This window comes from Saccoglossus kowalevskii, chromosome 13 (assembly GCF_978046115.1).
Source record: "Saccoglossus kowalevskii chromosome 13, keSacKowa6.1, whole genome shotgun sequence".
Classification (NCBI taxonomy): domain Eukaryota; kingdom Metazoa; phylum Hemichordata; class Enteropneusta; family Harrimaniidae; genus Saccoglossus; species Saccoglossus kowalevskii.
The window spans coordinates 12,459,108-12,486,576 of record NC_140653.1 but is presented as its reverse complement, the minus strand read 5'-3'; the positions used below and the strand labels follow the sequence as shown (position 1 = coordinate 12,486,576).

The 27,469-nt window shown below is 35.1% G+C and overlaps 1 protein-coding gene across 1 annotated transcript in view; it reads right to left on the bottom strand.

Annotated features, from left to right (window-relative positions):
• Positions 1 to 5,615: 5,615 nt before the first annotated feature.
• LOC100313621 (glycine receptor alpha 3 subunit-like protein) overlaps positions 5,616 to 27,469 on the bottom strand; it is a 43,154-nt gene continuing 21,300 nt past the window's right edge. Inside the window, 5 exon segments of the mRNA NM_001168085.1 lie at positions 5,616 to 7,105; positions 8,110 to 8,226; positions 8,365 to 8,594; positions 10,389 to 10,523; positions 24,861 to 24,943. Coding sequence (NP_001161557.1) covers positions 6,851 to 7,105; positions 8,110 to 8,226; positions 8,365 to 8,594; positions 10,389 to 10,523; positions 24,861 to 24,943 — 820 coding nt within the window. The 3' untranslated portion in view covers positions 5,616 to 6,850.

Genomic DNA, 27,469 nt, shown 5'->3' with positions numbered 1-27,469 from the left:
TGCTAGTCCGATCATAGATGCTCACTTAGTCTTTGGCGACTGTCTGCACTTTGACTGTGCTCCACCTTTCGGGTTTTCCATTCTTGCCTCCGCGTAACTTCTATTTTGTTAATTCTAGGCCCTTGGGTCACATGTTGTTGGCGTTGATACTAGGCTGCATTGTATGGTCCCTTTGCATAGTCTCTTCATACTTTGTCCCTCCCTGTCCAGTTTCTTTGCAATATACTGACTTTCATCCAATTTCGGGGAGTTTTTATCCTTCTCTCTCCGGTCCGACCCAGTCCTTATCATCGCAGCCCATTTTCGATCTGTGGTCAGGTGTTATCGCAACAGTACGGCAACCGTACTAATGGATTTTGAAAATGGTATTTGAAAACGAAAATGGATTTTAAAAATGAAAACGGATTTTAAAAATGAAAATCGATTTCAAAAACGAAAATGGATTTTAAAAATGAAAACAGATTTTGAAAACGAAAACGAATTTTAATAAAAACAAAATTTGATTTTAAAAATAAAATCGGATTTCAAAAATGAAAATGGATTCAAACAATTGTTTGTTTTTTTCAAAATAAAAACAGAACCCAGAACCGAAAATGGTTTTTACAAAAGGATTATAAAATAAAAATGAGTTTTCAAAATTGAAATGAATTGTAAAATTGGTTATATAAAATGCCATGTTGGGAGTCACCTCGCTTGCCGTACAACAGCCATTCCAACACAACAAATTACCTATTTTCATCTTTCTCTCAGTCCATTGGGTTTCATCAAATTTTCCGCGTTTTTTTTCTGGGGGCATTACCTCTATCTCTGCTTTCTGGCAGGTTTAATCAACGGTCCCAAGTATGGTTTTAGATGGCCGTAATGCAATATTTCGCACCTCGCTGTTGAGATCCACTGAATTAACCTTATACAGCACATTCTTTGGGGACCAAATCTCATGGAACGAGAACCAACACGAAATGGTCACTATTTAGCTCATCCTTTTATAGCTGGTTTATATTGTCTCTGCTCTGTCCGTCATTCACTTCTTTGGTAGTTTTTTGGCATATCCTGCATCCGTCGGTGTATCAATTATGGAATGGTGACCACATGATCCTTCGGGTTCCAGCCTCATTCTCAAATCATGACCTACCATCATTATATAATTTGTCTTTCAGCTACCATCCAAATCAAGTCCATAGAGCTTCTAACACTGCCTGTGTCACCAGTAACCGATCCGGGTAGATATAATAGAGACCATTCACCAGCACCACCAGTTACCAATATCCAAGTACGTCCACAATACACCAGTTCACAATTACCAAGCCAAGGTTGATATGCCGTCACTCCCCCTGTTCCATTCAGCAAAGAACAGAACCACTGACACCAGCAAACTCGTCCTGTATGTACACAGGTATAAACGTAACGCTGGTTGTACTGTTAATCTTGTTCTGCAGCATATGCAAGGTGACGAAGAGCCAGAAATGCCCTTACAAACTGCTGTTAGTTAAAGCTGAGTACGGTGCTCACACTTTGACGGCTCGTGGTCTACTGACTTGCTACGTCGATCACACAACTCACATGAATTTGCATAACAAAGCCACCTGCACCCCACATGCAACTTCACGTTACCATGGTCATTCATATTCAAATACCCAAACCATACGCTGTACAAAGCAAATACAACACTTGGCTTGGTTAGGCTCGACCCGGGGTCAGGCCAATTTTATTTATAAATTTATCTTACATTTACATAGCGGAAAACTAGACTGATTTTCCTACAACAAATATATTGCTACAAAACGACCTCAAAAAATGAACAAAAAAGCGTGGTTTGTGTAGTTTACAATTGGTTTCTATGGTAGAACCATTCTATCATATCTCAAAATGTCCTTAAATGACCTATGCTGAAAAAGGATATGTAGTATTTTGAGGGCTACATATGGATGTCACGATTTTGAATAATGAATAGAATAATGTGTTTGAATGAAATCCTATGAAAATATTCTAAAATGGTCACGTTTTAGATAATGTTTACTTGAAAACACATCCTTTTTTTCTTCTAAAAATTTAAATATGAATGACTCGCATGTATGTTAATCAGCATACAACTATTTCAATGTTTTATTGGCAACGTACTATCTTAACTACACACTAAAAAATCGACATTCATTCATATTGCAATGATGGTGCATTATACCTTACACTTTGTATAAAGTTTATTTGACGTAAATTCACTTACCACGTGTCTTCATCAGCTGTACTAAATCTTGTAATGGGTTACAACTCTACTTATCAGTACAGTAATTGTTTAAATTAGACACTCCCATGCATTTGAACCAATGGGGTTTATTTCACTTTAATAAAAGCTGTTACACTTTAATAAAAACTGTCAGATTTACTAATTAACTAATTAATAAAGATTACTGGAAGAGTGACGACTAGCGTAATCGTTACAAGGGGAGACGTCGTATAACATGAATACAGGTATGGTTTGAACTTTGGTCACTTGCATAATAATAATGTATAATAAACTATAACAAAAGAAATGCTTGGTCACAATGTCGACATGGTCACGTGATTATGTGTTCTGTAGATATCACGCACGATTGCAAAAGAAAGACGAAGTCAATGCAGGTCGGCACGCGTGAATCATCTAGTTCTCATATGACAATTGTAATACACACATACTGGACGAGGAAGAAGCACGCCCGCAATGTTCTGGCTCATCGGACTGGCTTTGTAACGCGTGGTGGCGCTGATACTTTCCCTTATTAATGGTTATATTCAAGATATAGTCACATTACCTTTGATGAGGGTCAGAATTGTCATGGTAATAGCAGACAGTGACAACGAAATTCTTGAAATCGCATCATCCAAAGCAAAAGCCTTCTTGCCAATATTCAATAGATATTGAATTGAAAATATTCAGTGTATCATAGTTTGAACGCAAAAGAGAGAAAAAATAATGTTGGCAATTTGTTTCACATCATGCATTTTCAGCAACACTGGGAGAGACGTGATTTGTCTTGATCGAAAACGGAAGAAAAGTTAATTTCCAGATTTACTACATTATTTCGTCTCAAGGAGGTCTAATATCACGGCGCCTTTTTAGTGTATATGGAAATAGAGCTTCTGTATAATACTACAACACAGTTCACTGTAATAATACAACTGTGCAATGTATGTACAAGACAATTTAAATTGTATATGCAACAACCGACAGTTTTACGAGTCCAAGACACCGTACAACAGGGAATACAACCATGGAGAAAAAGTAATCAGCGCAAAACTAATTCACGCAAATTAATTAAAAGTTGTCGAAAATCGAGTTGTAGTAGTCGCCATGGAAATAATGATAAGTTGTATGAGTTGTCGTTTTGCGTGGCATCTGTGCTACTCCGATTGAGCTAAATGTAGGCAGCGGCAATCACACTTTTTGTAGAAGAAGCAGCATGATTTTGAGTTATATGTTTTACTATGCAAACATATTGGCGCAGTAGGACCCCGTGTAGCTTTCCATATTTATTAAAACTAAAAAAACGTGATTACAACCATATATCTCATATATATCAAGTCACTCTCATACAGTGAAGCGATGTGCTTTTGTTTAATTACCTCTTTCAATTTTACATTACCTGATATCACAATCTTTAAAGACGTCGATGCTTGTTCAGTGAGTGGTTTGACAATATTGTTTTATGAATCGCCGGTAAAGTATAGTAATACATCTTAATGTTGAAGTGTCTTTTCGTTTTAATTAAAGCATTGTAAAAAAAGCAGTACACGTATGCTTGTTCTCTCCCGGTCCACGAAATATGTGAACGAATGAACGTATAGTAAAGACGTTTTCAATGCGTCTACAAAACCACCAACACAGATGTTCTGGTGATCACACAAGATAAATCATTTTCATCACTCCGTTTATGTATGTAATGTGGAGTCTGTTGATATTTTCATATTTCTGTTTGTTTGTTTGTTTGTTTTTTTTGAAATTCCGCTAGGTAGGTATTTCTGAATATATAACATGTTGCCGAGCCATCTGTGGTTTTGCATCAGATCGAAATGACGTAAACAATACGAGATATTAAAAGGATCCCTTAACGGCGTGAAATGTTTTTATTTCTTTTACACAGGGGGCAAACAATATCACGTTGTTTGATAAGAGAAGTGTTTATCTTTATATTACAAGCGACTGTGGAATGCCGACAAAATGTAATCGCCATAGAGATTGAGAACTCAGATTATGACTGCAACAAATGTATTATTCTACATAAAACCATATACTAAATATAGAAGTGAAGCATTAATTAGCAATAAAATGATAATGTGCCACGCTTTCTCTCCTCTCCGTCTTTGAATGGTCCTGTCCTGATTACCATTCTAATATTTCGTAGGTCCCTTGGCCTTTTCAATAGGACCCACAAAATACTAGGAAGATAACCAAGATAGTTGGTCTCTAGCACGACACTGTTTTGACTCACACTGGGTAAGTCAGTCTCTTTGTGTTGATATCATAATTATGTCTGTTCATACATTGAATAATAACATGTAGACTTCAATTTACCACAAATATATCACATATTCTGCATATTATTGTCATTTTCGTTATGAATAATGGTAGTTTTTATGTACCGCAGTTGATGCAATTTTATGATAACGTATTTTTTATTTCACTTAATAAATGCATATTCTAAAATATGAGTAAAATTCCCTTTTGCTTTGTGTTGGTATTGGGTCACATGGTTTATTAGGAAACTTTAACATACATACTATACTTAATACATACAATATTTTGTATTAATATACACAATATTACACTAAGAATATCAATACACTGATAAAGATCGACTATAACAATTCGATTATCAATAATGCGCTGATGATTTGTGAATAAATTGGCTAACATACAAATTGTTTAGAATAAAATAGTCTTTTATCATTATCAATACTACGGAGGTGTGGGGGCGGTATACAACCCTGTTTTGAAACTCGGGAAAATAAACCAATGTCTCGAGTACTGCGCTTAGTTTGTCAAATGTATTTTAAATATTTTTTAAATGTATGTAAACCCATCTTCGTATATCACATTTCCTAACCATTTTCTGTCCAATTGTCAAATAAAGTGTTGTTGTAGTTATTAAATCTACAAAGTATCACTTAGTTTACTCTTAATTCTTAACTTATAGTTAGCGATATAAACGACAGGATGCGATGTGGAATCATCTTTACTAGCCTCACTGGGACCATTTTTCGGAAACTTGTATTAGAAAGCGTTTTAGTCATAATGTACACCGCGATATCGATCACTGAATAACGAGCACAAATGTAATAGCTATGCCACACTTAACTATAACTAGCTCAAACCATCTCAGATAACTGCTAGAAGCAAATCCGTTGTTTCTCCCCTGCAGTCAAACTTTGCACAGATTCATCCACTTATTGACGCTACTATTATAAATTGGAATAAGATTGATTGATTGCATACATTATTGTGCAATGAAACACCCATGGATTAAGTGTAAACCTAAGGATTTGCAAGTTAGTGACACTAATTGGAACTAATTTTATAGAAACGTTGACTAAAATACCCAAGACAACTACCTATTTTGTAATAAATACAAGCAGAGAAATCGTTCACTGTCAAATAGTTTTATTGCAGTCAATATACCAAATATGACATAAATGACATTAACAAATAACGTATCGCATGTAAATAATACAGAATGCAAGGGAAAATAAATATATTGTAAATCAAAGTAAACATCTATTGCGTGTTCGACTCGTGTCGGCGCTCACGCACGGCACCAAATCGACCAGCTACACATCTTTCCTTCGGTCATCGGGCATATGTCCATAAAAATAACGGATTTTATTACGACATACATTGTGGGAAAAGATTTTCCGATCTGTGATGGTGAAACTTGTGAACGTAATAACATAGTATTTACCTTGCTATATAGTCGGTATTATTTACCTTGCTATGTAGTCGGTATTATTTACCTTGCTATGTAGTCGGTATTATTTACCTTGCTATGTAGTCGGTATTATTTACCTTGCTATGTAGTCGGTATTATTTACCTTGCTATGTAGTCGGTATTATTTACCTTGCTATGTAGTCGGTATTATTTACCTTGCTATATAGTCGATATTATTTAATTGCTTTGCTCTCTACATTAAAGCATCTACTGTGAGTTAACATTTTGAATGACTGATTTGGGATTTAATCACAATAAAACTCGTTTATAGATAAATAAATAGGCTCACATACTGTAATTTTCGTACGTTTCCACAAGTCAATAGAAAAATAGCATAACTATATTGCATACATTTATCAAAACATAACTTACATTTGTAACAATTTATTGTAATATATATCGTAATTGATGTGTAAGGTAACATACGCCTTGGTGGTTGGTCGTAGGTAACCTGGTGTACCTTGTCAAGTCATATCCATTGTTATCAACACCAGTCGTGATGTAACCATATTTTTTAGATGTGGGTCGTAAGAGTTTATGAATTGCAACATCGGTTCACGATATCATCAGATTTAATGAACAACACAGCACAACACAACACATTATATCGTAAATACCTTCTGCTATACATCTCATTGACGTCATATAATTATTTACCGGCAAGAAATTTAAAATATTATTCATATATATGGTTTAAGATTTTAACAACAACAATTATGACTACATTTCATAAAAGGATATTGCTATTTTAATTTATTTGTCAGTTGCACTAGGGGAAGCATTGTATATTGCGGTCGTCATAGCTCTGGGATATGCAAAATAGAAATCTTTTTGATGCAAATCTTCTTCAGTAATGAATGTCATCTTGATCTATGCATCCGAGAGTCAACTCATCAATCATTTATAAGCCAAGAGGGCATCCCTTCTCTCAGGTAAATTGGCCAGAACATTATGTTGAATATGAAGTACAAGAGAGGGAAGACAATACGGGCAACCTTGTCAACAAACAGGGCCCGTTTCCGCCAATATCGGGATGCATGTGTTCCACATCGTTCGCACTTCTCGATATTAATTGCTTGAGGCAGACATTTTTCGACGGCATCAGCCAGGTCATTGCCATCTTTCGTTTTCTCAACATTTATTTTTAACTGAAATGAAAAAACAAACAACAAAATCAAGAGTAGAACTGGATGCCACATACTAACATATTCTGCTAAATCATGTGTGTAAGCAGTTGGGGCATTAAACTTACCTTCGCAAATCAATGAAGGTTAACCATGTATGTGTTATATTATAGTTATTTTTGGTGTTAATTATGTACATGTTTTAATCCTATCCTATGTTTGTAGTAAACTAATTATGCAAGATACATCTAGTCATACCCAGCAGGACAATCTACTGATACATGACAGACACGTGTGAATGATGGATGAATGCTGTAAGCTGCAAGACATATTTGAACATTGATGTGTGAACTAAAATATAACACCCACAGCTTATACACATCACCTGGGACTGCATTAAGATGGTTGCGATTATGCTTGAGACATTCATAACCTTTTAGTAAATCAAATATCAAATCCGAATACCTTTTGAGAAATTATCGCGAAGTAGCGTTTGTAATACTCGCTAGATTTTCTGAGAGTCTATTGTTTTAATTGCAAGCGAAATAATGCAGACACATGATGCAATTTATGTCCGCACGAGGAATCAAATTAATAATGTTACGTAATATATTACATCTAATATTTTGAATTACGTATACCTTTTCATTAATTATTTTAGAACCCGTTGTAATTATTGATTGATAAGTTACAGTGAAATTACGATTGCCTCAATATATCGTGCATTGTATGACTCTCGGCGATTGCGTGGTATTCTGATAATACTCTAAAGCCACATCAATTAGTGATTGGAACGGTTTAACATGTATTTTGAAACACGTGAAGTATACAATAATAAACATACTAGCAAAACGAACTTGAATGTAGAAAACCCCAACCCCCTGTCAACGTTTACTTAAAATTTTTGGTTTAATTAAGTGAGATTTGAATTTCAAAATGTGTTCCCTAAACGTTTCTATATACATGTATTAACATGCTGCTATTTCTGTGAACCCAATTTCAATATTTTGTTATCAAATCCAACTTACGTCAGTTTTCTTCTTCTTTTCATTCTTTCTTAGTGATGACACGAAATTAACAAAGGCAAATTCTACCAGTGACCCGAATACAAAAAATAAACATGACGACATCCACACATCAACTGCCTACATAAATACAAAAAAAACAACAACAATTAGCATCAAAGTCATATTCTGTTGTCTGTATTTTACTTTGTGAAAAAGACGATTAATTTACTTATCTCGAATAAAGAACATATAACCACAAAGAAGGATTTAACTTACTGTGACGTAGGATACCTTAGGAAGATCGTCTCGTACTGCTATTGCCATTGTTGTTATGGTCAGAACTGTTGTTATACATAACGCAACTCTAGCGGGCGCTGCTTCTGGATTGATCCAAAACGATACCCATGATAGCACCACAAGTAGAGAACTTGGAAGAAACGTACTTATAATATAATACCCAAGTTTCCGATGAAGTGTGTAGTGTAATTCCAAAGCTGAGAAATTACCTGTAATAAGAAAACTACTACACCTATAACGGCGATCTGCTGCATGTGTGAATAATTAGACATCGTTATAGACATATTTCAACATGTAATAGACGTTGACTTGAATGAGAATGATATGCTCGTTCTCGTCATCTGTTTTACCAAACCTCATTATTAGAACAATTTAGTGTTAACTTTTGACAATAAACAAAATTGTCCAACTAAAGACACATTGGGCATTAGGCCAGACTTTTTTATTCCTTGTTTTTATGAGGCAATTTTTGTGAGGAGGGCGGAAAAAAATACAATTACTAGTAATTCTTTTTTTTCCATTAGATTTGTGTGATTCTTAAAGAATTGTGAGTGAGATCATTGATCGGAGAGAAGAAATGAAATACAATTTTATTCCATTTATAACCTTGTAAATAAAAGTCTGGCCTTAGCGTTGGTGTGTCTGACTCAAATCTTTAGCATTTTAATTTCACCATTACATTTACCATCATAAATTATATTCAAACTTAACGTTCAACACATATAGTTTAAATTATTTATATAATCCCCGGAGGGAATTACGTATCAATCATATCATCCTTTTTATAATAAATTCGGGCGTCATTAATATGATATATTGTCAATGAAAGAAACACCAGCAATTCAAATATATTTGCAGTCAGCCAGGTTTTACGACAGTATTCAGGCGAGAGACGATTCGCGAAGGTGTCAAAATTACCGCGAGCGAGCGATTTGTTTTACTAGTCACGCGTTTTTCGCAGCTCGAGCATACATTCAAATATAATACGTAATTGTCACAAAACGCCAATCAATTTTAAAGACCTCGACATTGTTTTATAATACATAAATGCCCTGGCACAGTGAACAAACAACTATATGTTTACGCCATACCCACGTGGAATTGGAATTTTGTTGAATTTCTTGTTACAGTTAACGAACAACTTAATGTTTACGCCATATCCTCGAGAGATTGGAATTTTGTTAGATCTTTTGTCACAAATAACGAACTACTAAATATATACGCCATATCCTCGAGGGACTGAAATTGTGTTTCTTGGCATAGTGAACGAACTACTAAATGTTTACGCCATATCCTCGAGACATTTGTATGGTATACATTTGGAATAGTTAGATATTACTACAATTCTGGTATAGTGAACGATCTACTAAATGATTACGTCTTACCCTGGAGAATTCGTGGAATGGAATGGAATAGAAGATGTTCTACTAAATATTTACTACACGGTCCAAAGAGGGCGAATATTGTTGAAACAAAATTTGTATATAATTATTGAAATACATGTATCGAATCCCTTTGATATACAATCTTATAGAAAGTGTGAGAATAAAATATTGTGATGATCTCAATCGTGAGTTGCTAGGGTTAGATTCGATATTCCCTAAAGTGGTTAGACAATAATGCCTTCTTTTTTGAAAGAAAAAAAATGACTCAAACACAACACACCAAATGAATTAACTTTTTTGTGTTCACGATATATTTTATTGTTGCGGAAATTTGGCGGCTATAGTTTTTTGAAAATAAATAAATAAGCTTATTATTTTCACACAGTTGTAATATGTCTTAAGAAATACATACCGGTCAACTGTAGACAAACTGTTCTTAGCGCGATTACGATAAAAATGTCAATAAGTCAATTAACCAATTAAAATATTTGGCGGATGGCGTGAAAACATTACGTACGTTAACTGAAAGTCGGGTAACAACAATTAAATATGTTTGCTGGCATATTCAAATGTGTTATCTTAAACTCTTGGAAATAGTGTAAATTAATCTTACTATACCTGTATGATACATATGGACAATCTCTATTGTCTCATTTTCTAGAATATCAAATTGTTGGAGCTCTAGATCATCTTCGTGTTGTACAGGACGGTAGTCTGTCCACACAAATACGAGTTCATCCACTGTGTAGCTATCTGTGGTGAAAAGTAAAAGAAAAAAATGATCAGTAAAATGTCAGTTATTTCATGAATTGCTGCTAGTATCTGTGATTGTCAAAGGTTTATTTTAATTTAGTGTCTGTAACTGTGTATAATTACATCATTCACTGCCCACTGTATCTATACCTAGTTTGAAAATCTGAGATTAGATTATCCACTGTGTAGATATAGGTATTTTAAAAGTGTTAATGTTACATCATACTCTACGTTGGTATCTCTACTTTAGAAGGCCGAAGGTTACGTCAACCCACTATATGGTCATTTCCAGTGTAAAACATCTAAGGTTCCATCACTCACTCTGTAGATATCTATAGCGGAAAGTCCCTTGTGTGATAGTCGACCATAAAGCTATTAGTGGTGATTGAATGGAATATCTAATAATTATAAGAACATAACCACCGGAACATTGCTTTATTCACTTCTCGTTTTTGTAATGTTCAATTATTTATGCATGAATATACTGTGTGCCAATCATATTTCTTGATATTTTGCTGTTAGTAATTAAGGTTGTTTACAGTCAGGTAATTATGTTGTGTATAATTCACTTTCATCATGTAAATGTATGTATGGCCACACTGATTTAATTTTATGGATCCTTTGAAGACCCCGAAACTAATGCGAAAGGGCAAAACAAAATCCTGCCAAAAAAAATGCTGCTAAAACCACATGACTACGGAGCTGTTATTACGAATTGAACCACAGTGTATCAAAAAACAACAACAAGTCTTTATTTGTAGGAGGCACATGTTGATGTACACATCTTGTACTGTATTACTGTCACAGGTATCATCACCTTTGATTTTAAAAAGACTAGAGGATAAGGATAGCTTTACCAAAGGCATACACATCAACTCAATAATAAAGAAAAACTTACTGTGTTGTATTGAAAAAAAAATAATTAAAAGTGAACAATAAGTTTGTCAACAGCAACCTGGAAATTACCTTCTTTGACATTCAAATTACAGTTCTTAAAGTGACACTTCAGATAGACTAAGTGTAGACACAAATGCTCTAGAACTACTTCAACTATGTAACAAATTATAAGAGGCTCGATATTGAAAAAAAAACACCAACAGAGAGTCAACAAAAATTTTGATGCAGAAAATTATGTACATGCATTTTGATGAAAATTTGTCATATGATCAAAATATTACTGACTGTATGTGCAAGCAAATTATCCGAATTAGAAAATGAAAAAAAAAATAACAAGAAACTTTTGTTCACCCCGAAAGGGGACTTCGGCCTAGGAGCTTCCGCTGCTTTCGTTGCAGTTTTATTGACTTTAATGCGGACAAAGCAACCGAATTGACTTGTCGTCTGACCTAATTTTAGGCCACCATACACCTCCATTTCTCTCATCGTTGCAGAAGAAACGCTGGACAGCTCTGGACAGTATGTCCTTAAAGCTACCGATCTCTCGTATAGCTGTTGTGTAAATGTCACATCTCCCTGGAGAACGTCGATTTCGTACCAGTCTACAACAATCCCTCCGTTTTACCTCTGAACTTTTATGCTCACGTATTTTGGTGGTGTGGCCGCCATGATGGATCATTTATGACAAAATTGGCATGTTTTGAGACAATCTCCTTCCCATAGGTCTTTGAGCTTTACGTAACGCGCATCTAACTGTGCGGAGTTTGGTTTTGAGGTAGTCCAAAACGAGTTATACGACAAGTCGGCGCTTTGCGACAATATGAGTCGGCAAGTTCTGGACAGAAAACCGATCAGTGGAGACTCGTCGTCGGAGATTTTTTTTTTGAGAACAGGCGAAAACTAATGCGCGCGCGGATGTCATCCATAAAATTAAGTCGGTGTGGCCTAGAGACTATGGAAATACAGAAGAAGAAACAACTATTAACTATTTCGTCAATAATAAATCATCAATGGGACCAATCCCATTATTTTAATTAACTTCATTAAATTAACTAATGCAAAAAATTAAAACAATTTGTGTTCTGCTCACTACTATTTGTAGACGTGCTTGTGCTTTAAAAGACGTGCTACTGTTAGTAAACGCTATATAATTCGGAAATAACAGGTACATTTAGATGGAAATATACTAGGACGGCCTGATGGTAGGCATCTTCGCCAGCCAAGGGCCATTTATTCGGCCAAAGCCTCAATATTAACCCTTGGCAGATTTCACCACGATTTACTGTATGTCGCACGCCCTCAAACGATTATTATAATATTCACTTCGGCTCATTTGCATCACCCACTCAGAACTCACGAAAAAAACGACACATTACTTGGTAAAACTAAAATGGCGGAATCAAATGGACGTGTTGCTAGCTTTTTTTGTACCTGGGAGAAATGACGTATTTGTTGCAAGCACAGTCTCTCTAGCGACTGTGTTGCAACGAAGACCGGATCGGGCAAGTCGATATGTTATCAGTTTCGACAGTTTTGTCAGTTTGTGCACAAATATTTACACATTCCATTCCATCTTTATTCGCTTGCCCACAAAACATTTTCAACGTTGGAATAACACATTTTGGAAACGTGTCAACCTTCTGTTCTTGACTCAGCGCAAAGCCTACACGCTGTCAGTGTTTTAATAAGTGATGAGCTCCCCGACCTCCAGACTTATGATACAGCAACTCTGATTGGTGGCGCCAGCTGCTTGGTGCGCCCAATCAAATGACTCAATTTAGCTGCAGTGAAATACATCTTTTCCAAACACGATCACGCACGGGTTCGTTGGCCGGTTAAGAATGGCCGGCTTTAGCGAAACTGTGCGATTCGGACGATGGATGGTAAGTGGATTTAGAAATTTGACGCCATAACAATATGTCACAGCATTCGTGATGTTCAACGGATCATGTTAGTCATTGCAATTGCGCGTGATCATTCCTATTATAGGCTCAACCAGTGAGACAAGCGTGTTTTCGAATACACCAATTTATTTATTATGATACCTACTTTTTTGTACGTTAAAAAAGCCATAAGATAATACAATAAAGATAATACAAATAACAACAGGTTAACTTGATCTTGAATATAGCTGTTAATTATTGATAACATCCCCTGATACGTCATGAGCCTATCGCTATATATATATATATATATATATATATATCAGTAATTTTAATGAAAAAAAAGTACATTTATCTTAGTAATAGTGACACCTGTTGTTTAGTGTGATGAACCCCCACGGTTGGGTACAGGAGCATAGAAGTTTTTAATTAAAATTGTTTTCCATAAGAAAAATGAAACCATCATACATGGCCTTATAAACAGCCTTTTACTTCATAGTGGGGTGGGTGGAGTAAAGCTGTGATTATTTTTATTACTTTCTGACCATCTAGTTTGCCATTTACCATGTCCATATAAACTAAAGCTCCAGCCAATATCAGATTTGACTACTTGTTTCAAGCTATGGCACTTGGAAATGAGTGTTGTGACATGTGGCAAATGTCCAACTGTCTTGGTTAATAAGATTGGCTATATTTCAACTAGAAACAGGTAAACCAGTATACCTGTATGTACGAAGCCAGTGATCGTTATTCAAGCCAAAGAAACTGCATCTATTTATATAAATACACATGGACAGAGAATATTTTCTTGGAGCACTAAATGTGACAATTGCCCTACTGTCTGTGATAAATATACCACACCAGCTACATAGTGCCCGACGAGGAGTTGGGTAGGTAGTGAAGAAAAACATTGACTGAAGCCTGGCAGAGGACTGAATTGTTGTCAACAGCAACAAACATACTGGGAAAGTCAAAGACAGTGAAAAAACAAACAAACAAAAAACACACAGGCATATAAATACTAACTTTCTAGGATCTTTATTGACTCCAAGTAATCCAGAGTAGAACGAGATGAATCAACGCTATACTCCGCCATCTTTATTTTAATATTAGATGCAACCATTATTCTGTAGGGGACAACGGGTCATAACTTGAGGGGAGTTAACACCCATGATTTTTAAAATGCCTTGATCAATAAGAGTCTAAGTTACAGGGAACATTATTTTCATTTTTCAGTGGACCAATAAATGCATTTGACAGGAAAATAGAAAAACTCTACCACAACAGCAATTAGAACAGCTTGCTGCATTATAAGTATCACTTCCCTGTCAAATTAGTGGTTCATGCTTATTTGAATCTGAACATAACAGGCCAATTCTATCACACCTTGCTAGGCTTGAACTTCCATCCAATCAGAGCATTCCAAATGAACATGATTCTCCACAAAACTAGAGGGCGCTCTGACCAAAAAATTGCCATGATCTAAATAAAAAGAACTGATATATATATATATATATATATATATATATATATACATACATACATACATACATACATAATGCAGCAGCACATAACACGGCGGTAGTAATATAGAATATGAATTGTATTTATGTAATACAGGTGATATACGACGTATGTATTTTACTAATATTCCTATCTGATTAAACCTCGTCATGCATGGAGAGCAATAACATAACTCATTTGCCACATTCAACATACAGTAATATGAATCATTTTTACAGTGAAACATTTATTTTAATCCAAATTGATCATTTTTGCCATTTTCGTGACACTGATGTAATTTCATTTCAGATGCGATGAGCAATAAAAGATCTGATTTCCGGAATGCGGATTATCCTTCATTGTAGCAGATGGTGCCATATCTAACAAGTATATACAATGTCGAGAAGCGCAGTTTTGTCGCATTTCAATATGAGGAAGGTGAAAGGTAAAACTCAGATAAGGATTTTGTAGCAATAAATTTGCATTCAAATATATATGTATAATGTAAGTATTCGATATTGGATGTACTGGTGCTTTTATATTTTAATGTATTCACGAATATCATTGCTCCTGATTTGAAGCCTAATATAGGCATTTGATGTGTCTCATTGTACACTCAGAACAGTATATGATTGAATTATACACGCAGTGTTAAAGATAGTTTCATGTTGTTAATATCGTACGATTTTGATATTGTCCAGAAAACAAGTAATATTAATTAAACATTAGAAAAATGAATAGAAAAGTATGAGTGTCTCGAGAACTGTAAAACCGATATTTTAAAAAAAGATTACCATGTTGACAGGAACCTTGGGCTAATCTGCACTGGCTCGGAAGGTTGTAAATGATTAGCTAGTTTGAATTTGCATAACAATACTGACAATGAACGTGCATTCAACGCCACAAGTTTTTTTTGTTTTTTTAGCCAATCAGAATTCATCTTCCGAGCCAGTGCAGATCAGCCGGGAACCTTCGATGGTTATTCAACGCATAGTCAACTTTACCCCCATTAATCATCATTGTTTACAGGGGAATAAAAGAACTGCCTAATAGGCCATCTGTGCATGCCCAGACGATCACGTGTTTAATGTGATCGTAGCAGATTTGTGACATCTGGCTTGCATATCACTACATGGCAAACTGTTTTCTGCACTGTATTTTAAACCACAGCCCTATTCACGTACATCACGTCAGAAATAAATACTTAACAAATTAACTATCGTCAGACATGGTATTACACAACATCTTGTTTTGCGTGTTCTTGCGTGTTGCGTGTTTTGCGTGTTCTTATTTTATGATAGCTTTTAGTGAAACATTATCAAACTTTAAAGATAATAAAACAGTCAATAGTCCATAGTGTAATATCATATGGGACAAGCATTTATCATTTAAGCTACCTACTTTCAACCTCCATGTTTTTCATTTCTGAGACTTCTACACGCAGGGAAGACGAACCTATATTCCCCAAATTAGTGCCGTTGGTACTCGGTGAACCAACGTTTTTTCCCCGAGGAGTAAAAACTTGCACCTCCCGATTTTGCACAGAAGTACTCCATATACAAACTTGCTTACGCAAACGTTTCGTGGTATAACATGCGAAGCGATGGTTTATTGCTTGATTTTAATGTGCTGAATAATCCAAATATCTAGCTGAATCGAGATCACACACAGCTATGAACAGTGTTCAACTGTTCAAAAGTTACAATACAAAATATTATCGCTCATTTTGTAAGAACGTGTACATAGTGTATTATCACATCTCACTGCTGTTACGCATGCTATGATTGGTTGAGACTCGGTCACATGACATGGAATAAAAATGGATATTACATGGTATATTGCCCGCCAAGTGGATATTACATGGGTATATCACATGGATGACGTCACTGAAATTACTGCGCAACGATACTGCGCATAACAAATTGTCGTTCGCTGCACTGGTGCTGCTCTGGCCGCTGTTGCTTTCGGGGTTGCTTTCAGGGTTTTGAAGGAACTTTAGCCATCCGAAATAGACAGTGAACGTGCCAGAATGGATATTAAGTAAGATACTCTGTTTTGATGTATAAGGTATTTTTTATATGGAGCGAAAATGTACGGCAAAGCCGCCACTGAAACGTCGCAGCCGGGGTCGCTGCAGCGCGTTCTATGCTGTGAGCATTTCTACGCGTTCCACGCCGATGCTAACCGAAAACACTCTAAAGCTGTGTTGGCTTGTGAATAGGTGTGGTACGTTCGCGGGAAAGTAATTTCAGTCACTTCCAAGGCACTCTGACATTTTTATCTGTAGAGTCATCAAATAACTTGCGTTTGAGAATTTCTCAATTCCTTTCAAAAATGTTATTCTCGATAATTTGAGTGATCCACACTGCTGAAACACGGTTCAAATAAAAAGACTATACATGGCTGAAAATAACATTTACTGAGTGTATTTCGTTGTTTTTTCAGCAAACAATGTATGTATGTTATTGAGTAATGTGAAACTTGTTATAATAGATAAAATAAAATATTGCATACTTCAATATAAGTGTTGTTATTTTGTGGGAGAGCGGGTGTGAGTGATGTATGGTAGCTGTGATTGTCATGGTGGATGTCTGTTCGATGTGATAAAATAAATAACACATGGTTATTCCGGCAATATCACGATTTGTTGTCTGACCATCATCCCTTGGGCTGGCAACAAATCGTGATATTACCCTCACAAGCATGTGTTATTATTTAATGAATAAAACAACACATGATGCCAGAATCAGAACAAAAAGCTAGAATATACACACATTTTTGGGAATTTTGCTATGCTCCCACCCTCGCAGACGTTCTATGAAATGAATTTCATGCCCCAAAATTGAAATTAAACGAGAATAGCATGGGAGGTAATATATATACAGTAATATATGGCAAATTGGACACTATTTAGTGATTTTCATAACGTGCATCTACCTCTTCAGCGCCCCTCTCCTTGTGACAGTAGTACAATTCAATTAGATCAATCAGTGATATATTCAAAAAGATTATATACTAACTATGGAATAATAATAATATTCTCCATTGTTGTCAAGGAGTATATTAGTATACATGACAGAATTTACGATGTTTGGTCTCCAAACTATGCCTGGAAAATGGGAAGCACTAGGTCAACAGACGTACACAACATATTTCGCAGTCATTGTCGAACTTATTACACTCAGTATGTAATAATTAAAAAGACATGCGTATATACATTAGTTGTGGTGCCTACAAGCAGGAGTATGTGGCATATGATCGAAATGAACTGAACCAAGCTCCAGGGTAGGTTTGTTTTTGTTTTTGGCGAACTGCATACTAGAATTGTTGACATCCGGTACACTCACAAATCTACCAGATATTCCAGTTTAATGTGTAATACATTGTATTATTCTGAAAAAAAACCACTTTTGTATTTTTATTTTAAGGTATATTGAATCACATTACAATGCCAGCCAGCCTAGTTATCACATTGTTCAATGATTGGTTGATTTTACATAAACACACGTTGCGTACTTTTGTGTATAATAAATGTTTATATAAGGTGGCTTTTGTATTTGTGTATGAACTGGTCTTGATAATGGTAATAAAGTGTTTGGTATTTTAATCATCCTTCTATAAACCCACATTTTCGATGTTTTCGAAGTAAAAACTGTCGATTATCATTCACTACATGTATTCAATTTATCCGGTTTTCACGATTTAACGTTAGCTAACATGGGGCTTTAACGGAATTCCAAAGACAGCACTTATTGGAAAATAATGTCTTGAGTTTAACCTAATGACCAACGATGATGAATCACGTTGACAAGACTATTCTTAGAAACAATTATGGTTGCAAGAGCACTGTTGTAATTGCTTACTATTGTGTACCCGAGGTCCAATGAACAATATCAATATAAATATTAATACAATCATAGTACATCACGTATGCCGAACGGTTATTATTATTCAATCAAAGTATTTAATAAGCACGAATATGTACATCGAGGATGTATTCGTGGGCTTGGACATTATAAATGAATGCTACTACCTTGTCAAATAAATTCAGTAGCTTGTCAAATTAGTGACCACCGAAAGCGTTCTAGAAATCATGTATTTTGATTGCCCAAATCCGATTCAGGTACACTAGGATATAGACTAATTAGTATTATTGTTGATACTTCACTATACACGCTTTTGAGTCCAAACCTTTATTTAATTAAGGACTGCACTTGCAAATAAGACAATCATTGCTAACGACATTAGCGAAATACTACACAATAAGAAAGTTACTTCCACCATAGTCCCTTTCAGTTTGTTCCTATTCTGTCTCACACATCTAGCCATGCAATAGCCTCTGAAATATTTAAATGAAAAAGGCATTTGCAAAGTATAAATATTGACAATAGTTATAGTAGTACCAATAAACCAATCTCCAATTATCAGTAGTCTAGAAAAAATATACTGACAAAATGGATGGAAACAGAACATCACAAACCCCCACAAGGGAGTCAGACCAGGTGCACGTTAAGGGTAAGCATCTGATGCTGGCATGCCACACCCACCGTGATGTTCCAAAGTCATGTCGGGGAAATATTTTACTGGACAAACAGCAAGTCACAAGGACAAACACGACCACATACATCAAGCAACACACAAATCTGCAATCATGTTACAGACAGGAATCCCATAGGAAGCCACCAAATCATGATGGTGACCAAAAAACTTCTTAAATGCACGTTTAAGTCGAGGAATCAGAAACCCTTGGCTTATCAACTTGGCAGTCAATAGCCGAGATCTGGTCAGGAAATCTGAATACCTAGAACATGCTCTCAAGTAACACACAAGCTGTGAAGTATAAACTCCATAAGCTGGTGATGTAGGAATGCTGCTATCGATAATAACAAAATTAAAATCGTCACGCTTGTCATACAGCCTAGTATGCAGTTTTCCACTGCTGTCAAATTCGAGTAGTAGATCAAGATATGAAGCAGAATTCAGTGTGTCAGTAGTATCTTTAATTTGAAGTTCATTAGGATAAATAGCATGTAATTAACTACTGAACTGGGGATTGTTCAGTGACAGAACATCATCAATATAACTAAATGTGAAATTGGAGGAACGAGTCAGTTTCTTGGCTTAATCTTTCATTAAACCTTCAATAAATTCCGCTTCATAAGAATACAAAAACAAATCAGCAAGCAACGGGGTGCCACGAGAATACCAACAGTTTACTGAAAGATTTGCCCACCACAAAGAACAAAATTAATATGTTGTCAATGAGAATTTTTTTACTAAATCCTCTTTAGTATATTTCTGATTTGAATCGAATGATTTTGAACAAAGTAGCAAGATATATGATTCAAGACTAAATACTTACATCGACGTCTGCCATTTACGTTAAAGAAACATTGAAAAATCAAATCTTTAAACTGGGAATGTGGTATAGACGTATAAAGTGTGGAAAAATCATGTGTATATTATGGATATTACTGAGAGAACGAGATTTTAAATTTTCCAGCAACTCAATTATCATCATAGTGATACACTGTGTGACTAGTCGTTTTCCTTATTTCCTTATTATTATAACAGGTGATATAAATAGTGTGCAGAATGCTGGTCATCGAATGATCTACCACCACAGATGCGATGCGATGTTATATTTTCTAAAAGTGGTAAATATCAAATGCAGATATGCAGAATTATAAACAACTTTAAAAAAACTTAAAAGATCATATACTATGTTATCAAAATGTTACCACACAATGCCATACCATACCATACCATACCATACCATACCATACCATACCATACCATACCATACCATACCATACCATACCACATAAGTAATTAAAATTATACAATCGAATAGGAACTGATTGTGTCCCTCTACTTGCCGACTTAGTAGTAGGCAAGTCTATGGTAACATAATGTACTGTGAATTATTCAACATTTTCTGCAGGTCATACTGATAATCACAAAATGAGTTATTTTAATCGCTTCGAGGTATCTGTATCAATACTGGCATGTCAGGTGTTTCTCGGTCCGGGTTAATTAATGTAGCAACATGGGGGGGGGGCGAGTTAAAACTATGTGAACAGTACATCTCATAGTTACTAACCCGGGAAATATAACAATCTATACATAATCTGTAAGCATGTAGTGCACATGTAGTACCGAAGTTTGTCGCCCAATTTTGTAATTGAGCCTTCTTGACTATTTCAACTATTATAAACACAGTTATTTTAGTTTCTCAATCACGCGAATGATCGTATTTACCTATTCAAGCTTTCAGATAAAGTACAGGTTGTTGTAGTAGCATGCTTAGTAACTTAGTAAAAAATATCTGAATAAAATTCAATTCCTAACTCGTGTTTCTCTTACTACCCTAATGGCAAGATGCTCTGAATTATATTTTCATAACGAACTAAAGACTCTTCTTAATTGGGCAATGACATATTGCCTTTATACGTGTGCCTTTTAATCTGACATTTGATAGTAAATTAAGAAACTTTCAATGGAAGCTCTTACATAACATTTTGAGATGAAACAATAAATTATGTAAAATATGTTTAGTTCCATCTGCGTTATGCGGTAATGATAAGGAGACTGTAATTAACTTTTTTACGATTAAAGCATTACCAATAGGCTCTGGACAAAACTCGCTAAAACAAGAAGTAAATTATTGATGGGGGACTTTGCTTTGCCTGAACTGGTTAATTTCTTTGTATTAATGTGGAAGAGTTTTCGATATTATTTTAGATGTTAAATTGTTAAATTCAAACATAACATAACACTGTTTGTACCATTCTGTTTTTGTCTTTTGTAATGCAATACATCGTATTTTTATTTTCTCGTGTATCTTTCAATTATGTTGCTGAAATAATAACAAAACACATGCCATTAATCAAATAAATCAACAGCTTTACATTTCCATACTGAAACATATTTTGTATAATAGTTGTACCAAAAGAAATGCTGATAAGTCTTGGGTCTTGTCTTTTTCAGAAGACACTGAATGTTATCTTAAATAAAAAAAAACCACACATTTCTCCTCACTTAGTGGGCAACAGCGTTATAGCATACATACTTCACAACACTTTCCTGAGGTGGAAATGATTTTCGGTGTTTTGTTCTCGACGTGATCATCACTTATTCACATGGTTGTACTGATATATTTATGTTATTATTTGCCTATAGGCATGACATTTCAAAATACCCTTATTTCTTTTTATACGCTTACATATTAGATGCGTGTTAGCCAGTCATCTCATTTATGTTGAACCATGAGTGTGTGACGTTTCGGTAACCTCGTATAATGGCAGTATAGTGCTTTATTATGTCAATATATAAAGCCAATATATAAGCTTGAACAATTCATTGCATAAAATAGGCATTATGGGTAACACGCAAACCTCACAATATGTGAAATATACATGCATACAAATATTTCCTTGCGTGCTAAAATAGAGAGTGTTAACTCCGTGTGCTTTAATTATTAATATCAGAACTAAGTATATTGCACCAATTTAATATTTCGAGAGCCAAAGCGTCTGCTGTGGGAACTTTTCTCACCGCTTCTCTCGGGAAGACGAGTGGGTGTTAAAATTGAGATGAAATTGAATAGCAGCGCTCAGCTGGTATTTGTCACTTTTGAACATAAAAATAAACGAATGACTAAGCATTAATAATATTTTAAGAGAAGACCCGGAGTTATTACATTAACACGGACAGGGCGACTAACTTGCCTCATCGCATGTTTTACTAAAGCAAACACAATAAAACAGCATGTAACACGACACGGGTGGAATTTATAGCTCATTTATTGTAAATTCATACACGTATGATACAGTAGAATTGGTTGTAGAATTTTTGCTTTGTTAAGGCCAAATATATCCTGTATAAATTGTGTGGAAATGTTATATGTTGCCAACACCTGTCATGTTTTTACACAATTCCGAGCATGATCACTACTAACCTCCAACTGCGTTGTACAGTCATTGTTTCTCGCATTTTGAATTTTCGCAATATTGCAGTTTTATTTAGCTTGCATTCAGTGTGCATATTGTGATCAGTATTAGATTGAATACAAATTAACATTTACAATATGTAGTCGCGACTGTTGATGCATATATATTAGAACTATTAAAGCGTAATCAAACAATATATTGTACACATGTTGTACACGTGGCGTGGTGCCGATATCGGCCAAGACGCGGAACGACTAACATAGACCTTTGAATAAAAAATATTCTTAGACGGTATAAGTAAATATTGCTGATACGTCTGTTAGTATTTTTATATCAGCCGTTTCTGATCTCGCACAGGAAATTAACATCGACAAATTGTGTAGTTCGCCTAAAGGAAATAAACTGGGCGAATTTCCCAGAAGGCTGTTAACAAGAGATTTGTAAGACATGACGGACATTTTCCTATCTCACTTGGAATATATTTCTGTCCTTTGGGCTATTGTCAGGTTCACGATGACGTGGTCATATTTAGTCCGTGCCAGTCATTCGTCAACATTGTAAAAAAAAAATCGCCTCATGATCAATAGATAACAAAGTGAATGTACAACTGAGATTAATCTGATAGCATAACATAGCATGAGCTTGTATTGGCTAAACAGATCAAACGAATTCATTAACGTATGTTAACAATTTCAAATACAATTTCCCTGCATTCATATATCTATTGGGGCATCTTTGAGGTTTTTAATAACTGTCTAATCCTTTAGACATCTGGCATATGTGTCTGATCACTTAGGCATCTGCAATAACCACCCACAAGATTATTGGCGCCATGGAGAGGGGTGACATGTGTGTGATTATGATTCAATACAGGCTATCCATAGGTGTCGACATGAAGCAAATTATCGGTCTGCGTGCGTGAATGAAATGCAAATGTCATGACAGACATGTTACATTATTCAATTATAACACACGGTTGGTTTGCTGACCATGCTTTGCGAATTATTCCAATTGATACAGAAAGTCGTTGAAACATCACAAAACCAATTATGTTCTCTTGTACGAGACATATACGTATATTCACTGCAGTTAGGTATATAGGTAGGCACACAACAAACACACCAGACGCATAAATACCAATACCATGTTTCTAAAAACTAATACCATTTTCTGGGAACCAATGTCTGTTAACCGAATTGGAATTATACATATGTATTTCCATATGATTTGTCACGAATGAACGTGGGGTTGATTTGACTGAAGCATTTGTAATTCTCATAAATCATCTGTTTTACATAATCAGGCACAGGTTTTGTATATTTGTATAAGTCAATCTCATATTATTGCCTGTAATAAATTATATAACGGTGAGTAATGCCATTGACATCTGACCCGAAGCGATATATCATAGGCGCTAATAATAATTTGCATACCTACCAATTACGTAACTCAATATACAAATGTACAAATGTTAGCAGTGTATAAATGCACAGTGTCATACAAACTGTTGTGTGTTGATGAGTGTCGGGTGACCTGACTGATTAGGGCATTACTTTCAAGATTTAAATTTTGACGATGGTGTATTAGCTAATAAATTACACATGTTTGCGACCGTAAAACACATTAGCCCGGCGCCGTGGTCATCATTAGAGTGAAAAGTATTCCATTACGCAATGTCCGTGTGGCTTGATGACTTTTATGTTGAAAACACACACAGTGTATCTTCGTTACGTGTGTCTGGGTAGCTATTAGATGTTGTCTGTAATGGCAGTATCGACCATTCGTCACATGTCAACGACGCGACATTTTAATGCAAAGTGTCGTTAAAAGTAAATGTCCCATTACACTTAGTTTCTTAGTTTGTTATTAGTTTACATGAGTGCACATAATTAAAGCCGGGGGGTCACCTGCGCATGTGGCAGACGGTCAAAGCCTGCGTTTTCAAACAAGCGTCTACCTATGAGCCTTCACGTTTTTAATGTGCGTTGTTATCGTCGCTTGGGACTCAATTCCCGCGCATGCGTAGGTGACGATTTTGTTTGGTTAAATATATTGCAGTTACAATTTGTGGTAAGGGTAAGAAAATTAAACACTATACTCACAGCTTTCCATTTTCAGTTTGCAGTGTTGTTCATCCATAGGGAATCGACTTAACTGCATATGACAAGCCACTGTTAAAGTGAGTCTGCAAAAAAATGTAATTATTACTATACGCTACGCAACTAAAGAAAAAACATATTTCGTTCTTAGAAAAGTCTGTGCTAAGAGTATGTGGAGGCATATAAAGTGAAAATGTGGAATAATCAAAATCAATTACAAATTTAAGATCAACCTTTCAAACAAAACGCCTGGCGACTAATATAGGTTTGCCATTTGAGATGCGGAATGCGAAAGCTGTTTATTTTAATTATTTTCGAATAACGCTCTTAGTAAAGAAATAAGAATAGCAAATTTTGATTGTACATTTGTTTTTTAGTCCAATTGAACAAGTTTGATTTAATTCTGATTATTTGAGACATTCAATATTATGATGATTTATGAAGGTTACGTGATCAATGGACCCATGTATTTACATGGACCCCCCCCCCCCTCGAGCACATTATATAGATATTGAGTTATTTGTGGAAAACCAGAACATTGTGTTCGGGTACGTATGTACCAAGTTTCATTCCAATGCAAAAATTGTGTTTTTAGATATCGGTAGAACATTTTAAAAATGTAATAATTATTATATAAATTATGCATTGATGTGCACTGACTTATTCAAAATTACTCATATCGTCTTATAATTACCTCAGTATGCACTCAGACAGCAGTGGATAGTATACTATGCAACGGTCGGTGGTAAAAGATCCGGTGGTAAGGCCGAAAATTTACTAATTATAATACACATTGGTAATAAATAAGCAAAGATTTTAACCTCAAACTAATCAGGTCTGTGCCTTTTCCCAGAGCATTTATGTAACAAGTTTCATTGAGGTGAGATTATTGGTTATTCAAACAGTAGACATATGTTTATACACATATCCATACATGGTTACTTCAAAGAATACCATTGTGTACTTCATACACGAAAGTCAATATTTGATGTATAATACTGAGTGAATAAAGCAAGGTTTGCCTGAGCATGTCAATGCAGATATATGCAATGCATTATGGGAGATAACCTCTAATTGTAAATAATGACAAATTATTATCACCCTGGAAACACATAATAAGTTATGTCAATTTTCTGAAAAGTTGTCATAATATCAAGATTCATATCAAATACAATTCACGATTTTCATTTCGATGTCACCGAGTACAATACTAAAATATGCATAAATAATATCACCATAGAAACATGTGTAAAATGACCAATTTATCATGACATTTCGGTCGCTTGTATCTGGAAAAATCGTCCGATGGGTGACTCCAATTTTATGTTTCATCTTCGATATCCTGGGGGTATTAAGCTATATTGACGATGGTATGACGGACAAGACACATAATCTCCTATTTGGCAGGACAGTTTATCATTGTTTCGGGGAAATATCCCATTATCTAAAGATAATTAGTCAAATGACATAAAACAAGGATTATAGAGATGATATATTGTTTATTACGCATCATAATTGACATCTTTTTAGTGGGTCCCATGGAAACGGCATTAACTTATCATTATTATTATTATTTTACGATTTAAAGTTCACGAGTACACATACTCACATGCGTATCAGACAACGATATTGAATCGGAATACATGCCTTATCTTGTTAAAATGTCATACGTAGTCACAGGTGTAATAAATAATAGTATTATACCCCATAGCCCTATTAGCAAATAAGATTCATGCAATTGGTGGTCGAAACATTTGCGTATTGACTTTTCAGCGGTCTAAGACGTCATATAATACGTCATAAAAATACTGAATCACCGTTGATGTTTGTCGGCGTTTTCTCTTTTCACCTCTAATTTGTTAGCAGGTCAAACAACTGCAATATTTATCGAGTAATGTTGTATGTGAAACCAGGAGATAAGCATCTAACAACATGATTATACAGTCCGACGTTAGTCACCACACTGTATGCGTAGCTAGCGCTGATTACTTAAATATCGCACGGCATTCCAGGATTTATTGACGTCGTATACCTACGAATAATGCTTCTATTTATTTCATCAAGTTAATTTATTACTCGTTTTTTATCGAACATGCATGTGCGTATTATTAAACTGTTCATTTAACCGGAAATGTGTTGTTACATTGCGTTTTATTTGTACTGCAGTGTGTTGTTTTTTGTTTGTCTTAATTAGAGTGGTTCGTGGAATATGAAGTGATTGTGCACAAAAAAGACGCATTTCTGATACAATTTTCACACCAGATGTAATACAGTCTGTAATTTCTTATTTTTCTTTCAAAACCCATGTCACACAATCCATATTGATAAAATAAACAAATACGTACATGAACGTATACTACTCTATAACGCGAGTAAATTTATTCAATAATATATCGTTAGAGCAATTTAATTTTGTAATGAGCAATATTACTTTTGATTGCTTTTCTATTATTTATTTTACTAGACTGATTTATTCACGGTTATTATCATTGGTTTTGAATTTTGTTATTCACATTCCTTCATGTCAGGAAAAGATATCTTGTACAAAACGCAATTGTAACGTGACATCTTTTTGACTCGCATATGTCGGAAAATAATATCAAAAGTCGTTT